The sequence below is a fragment of the Trachemys scripta genome, chromosome 2 (assembly GCF_013100865.1).
Source record: "Trachemys scripta elegans isolate TJP31775 chromosome 2, CAS_Tse_1.0, whole genome shotgun sequence".
NCBI lineage: Eukaryota > Metazoa > Chordata > Testudines > Emydidae > Trachemys > Trachemys scripta.
In genome coordinates this window covers 151,416,258-151,419,868 of record NC_048299.1, presented here as the reverse complement: position 1 = coordinate 151,419,868, position 3,611 = coordinate 151,416,258, and the positions used below count along the sequence as shown (strand labels likewise).

Below are 3,611 nucleotides of genomic sequence, written 5' to 3'. Positions count from 1 at the left end.
CATCAGAATCTAGAGCCTAGGCCCACTAGCTATTGCATTGTCCCCTACAACGAGGATACTGGAGGAGTGTACCTTTCTGACAGCCGAAGCTGCAAGCAAGTCCTGTTGTTGGAGGGTTGTTCAGGCTCTCAGGAGATCCTTAGTGTGCTGTATGTGCCCCCTCCCCTGTTTGAGCATTGGCCTGCTAAACCCAGAGTTGTGAGTTCAATCCTTGAGGGGACCACTTAGGGATCTGGGGCAAAAATCAGTACTTGGTCCTGCTAGTGAAGGCAGGGGGCTGGACTCGATGACCTTTCGAGATCCCTTCCAGTTCTATGAGATATGTATATCTCCATATTAGCTAATTGGCTACTGTCTTGCTTAGCAGGTAGGTTTGGCAAAATGCACCTGTAGAGCTGCCCCTTAAATCAAATCGTTCCATTGGGACTTAACTACCATGGGATGCTACCACATCTAGCCTTGGAGCCCTCCAGAAGGAATGCAGTTAATCAACAGGGCAGCTCCGTACCTGAGTGGGGATGTCCTGCAGATATAGGAGTAAAGAGGAACTCATGGCCAGGGGAAGGAGGTCACTCAGGATTTGTCTTTATTGGTGCATTGAGTTCTTAATGTAACGCACCATCTTGAAAGCCTTCAGGTTCAGCATTCCTCCCTGGATCCCCTTCTGGCCCACCAGGATGAGGCACACTGGGTTGGCCAGGGCGACGGTAATGGCATAGGTGCAGGTGTCACTGTTGTCTTGCTGTTTGGTCCGGAGGTCCATGGTGTAATTGTGGGTGTCTGTATAGAGATTGTCCCGGATCACCAGACACCTGAGCCCACCCAGTGTGGCTCCCTCGGTGAGAAGGGTGTCTCTGTTCCTTCCCAGGAGCGCTTGGATCTCCTGCTGAGTCATGTTTGCCAGAACCCCACCTGGGTGGGCAGCCAGGAGCTGCTGGTGAGCCAGGGAGATCACTGCTGCATCACAGCACAGCCCGTCTTTCATCAAGCTGCTGATGTACTCCTGCCAGCCTGACATCCTGTGATCTGTGGCGCAATGTGTGCCGCTGCGCCCACCTTGCTGACATGGAAAGGTGGAGAGGAATGTCTCTGATGGTAAGGAGGTCCCTTGTTCTAACCTCCAGCTTGGTCTCAGAAGGGTAAGGCACACATTCAGTCCATACAGTTTCTTTCCATGAACGAATGACTTATTTCAGGCCAAGCGGCAGGGGAGACTCTCACTACTGTGACATCTTGCGCTTTCTCCCAAGCACAGTGTAAATCCCTGGTGTTCACCAAGCAAGGATGCTTCAAAGTCAGATTTCCAGACGCTAAGATCCTGCAGCGTTTTTTCTCATTTGCAGTGAGCAACCTCCACTGCCACCCCAAGCAGCTGGACCCTGGGTGTGAAGGCTTAGCTGCCCTCCATGGCTTCTGATCTCAACCCAGGAACCAAGCCAGTGCTATGACGACAATGAGATCATTTCTCCCTGTGATGTCACAGTGCATCCTGCCTAATATCTATCTGGCAAGTTGATTCATCCTTTGCTGTGTATTCAGGACTCTCCTTAATGTTCATTTTCCCCTCCGCCCTACTTGAGAGAACATGTACTGGTGTAGTCGTCAGGTCCTAATCCACCAGTGCGCTCATGCTATTACCTGCTCTAGCTCCTGCGTGGGAAACTCCTCCAGAGCCAGTGCTTCTATAGCAGCTTTTACATTCTGGACTTACTCTGTAAGGAAGCACTGCCCCAGAGATCACCAATCCTTCCACCCCATGGAAAAATGTCCTACTGCAGCTAGCATGCAGGGCTTCTTGGATTCCACCCTCATCAGTTTGCTACTGTTCTGTCCTACCTGTATCAGTTTCATCTGTCTAGAGATGCTGGTCTGGGGTGGCAACTCTATTGCCTCACATCCAATGCTCCTTTGCCTGGGGAAGCCGGATTTTGGAGCAGTGCAGCAGCCAGGGGAAGGAGAGGGCATGGGCCTGTTTTTTGCAAGAAGAGAAGGAGCAACACTCAGGAATTTACAAATGAAAATAGAGGCAGAAGGGGGCTGTGAGCACATGCCTCATTTATTACATAGACAAGCTGGGTGAGGTAATATAGTTTAGTGGAGAGAGACAAGCTTTTGAGCTACAGCGAGCTTGTTTTAATCTATTACATGTCTGCAGTTGGTTTCCTTGGGTGTTAGCAGCAATCTGCATTGCAAAGGTGGCATGAAATAGCTAAAGTAACAGAGAAGACAGCGGGGACTGGTCTTTCCAGACAGCAGCTGAAGCATTCAGTCGGGCTCTGACTTGTAGCTAATGGTGAACATGCCCTCTAGCGTTAGCAGCCAGAGTGACTTTCTCGAGCAAGCAGGGAAGGGAGGTAGCAGGAAGCAACCCTGAGCCTATCGCTCTCCACAGAGGCTGAGGAAGCTTCTCCCAGCAGCGGGCTGGGTTGCAAGTAGGGGAAAGGGAGGGACGAGGGAAGAGTTTGACATCGCCCTTTCTTCCCTGCCTTCTGCAGGCCTGTACCCTGCTGGTGGATGATTTATTAGCAATGGGGAAACGTTGACCCCAGCTGAAGAAGCATGCTGCAAAAAGGCCCTGGCCCCTTGCAGAAGCAGCATGCATGCTGCTGTGACCCCTGGCTGGCCATAAGCTGGTGGCCAGCTGTAGAGGGGGTGTGAAATATGTCCACAGCCACGGAGGGGAGTGTCTCACTCTCCTAGCCCTGGCTTTCTTCCTGGCAGCACAGAGCTGAGGGTGGAAACAGCCTATTGCTGAAGGACCAGTGCCCTGTCCCAGGAGCTTTAGCCAACTGCCTCCAAGCATGGGAATTGATCTCCAGTGGAAGTGCTGCAGGTGGGACTAGAAGATAGCTAAGGACTGAGTGAGCATAGAGGACAAGTCCTATACTCCTCCACTCAGCCAGAGGAGTACACCCATAGAGGCAGTCCCTTTAATGGCAGGCTAGGGATGCACCAGCTCACACTAGGCGTAGATGAGGTCTCAACACTGCAGTCATCTGTATAGGCCAACTGGAACTTGATGTAGCTTCCAGTATAACAGCTGTCATCTGCTCTGCCATGCAGCCCACAGCAGTAAGGGTGCTTAGTCAGCCAGCTCTTACATTCCTGCTCTTATTTTCTTTCCCTGGAAATTATTTTCTCTAGCTTGGTGCAAGCCAGGACAGCACCTTCCTTGCCAGCGCAAACATCGGTCCAGCTGCGTGAGTGGTTGCAACCTCTCCTCCACTGCCCTGAGACAAAATCATGGGCATCAGAGCCTACCCTTTGGGTTGGCCTGGCCCTAAGCTTCAAGCTGCTTTTTACTGCCTGTTTCCGTGATGCATCCTTCCACCCTACTGAACCTGCCTATGATGGGTCCCATTTCCTCAGCCTCTTTGTATATCTGCAGTGATGCCCAGGCTTTCATCATTCTCTAGCTATAGAGTAAAAAGAAGAACAGGATTACTTGTGGCACCTTAGAGACTAACACATTTATTAGAGCATAAGCTTTCGTGGACTACAGCCCACTTCTTCGGATGCATCCGAAGAAGTGGGCTGTCGTCCATGAAAGCTTATGCTCTAATAAATTTGTTAGTCTCTAAGGTGCCACAAGTACTCCTGTTCTTCTTTTT

The 3,611-nt window shown here is 51.0% G+C and overlaps 1 protein-coding gene across 1 annotated transcript; it reads right to left on the bottom strand.

Annotated features, from left to right (window-relative positions):
* Positions 1-586: 586 nt before the first annotated feature.
* Positions 587-1,018, bottom strand: LOC117871772 (profilin-2-like). The gene has a single exon (XM_034759537.1). It carries the CDS (start codon positions 1,016-1,018, stop codon positions 587-589), a length of 432 nt encoding a protein of 143 aa, XP_034615428.1.
* Between the last annotated feature and the right edge of the window lie 2,593 nt (positions 1,019-3,611).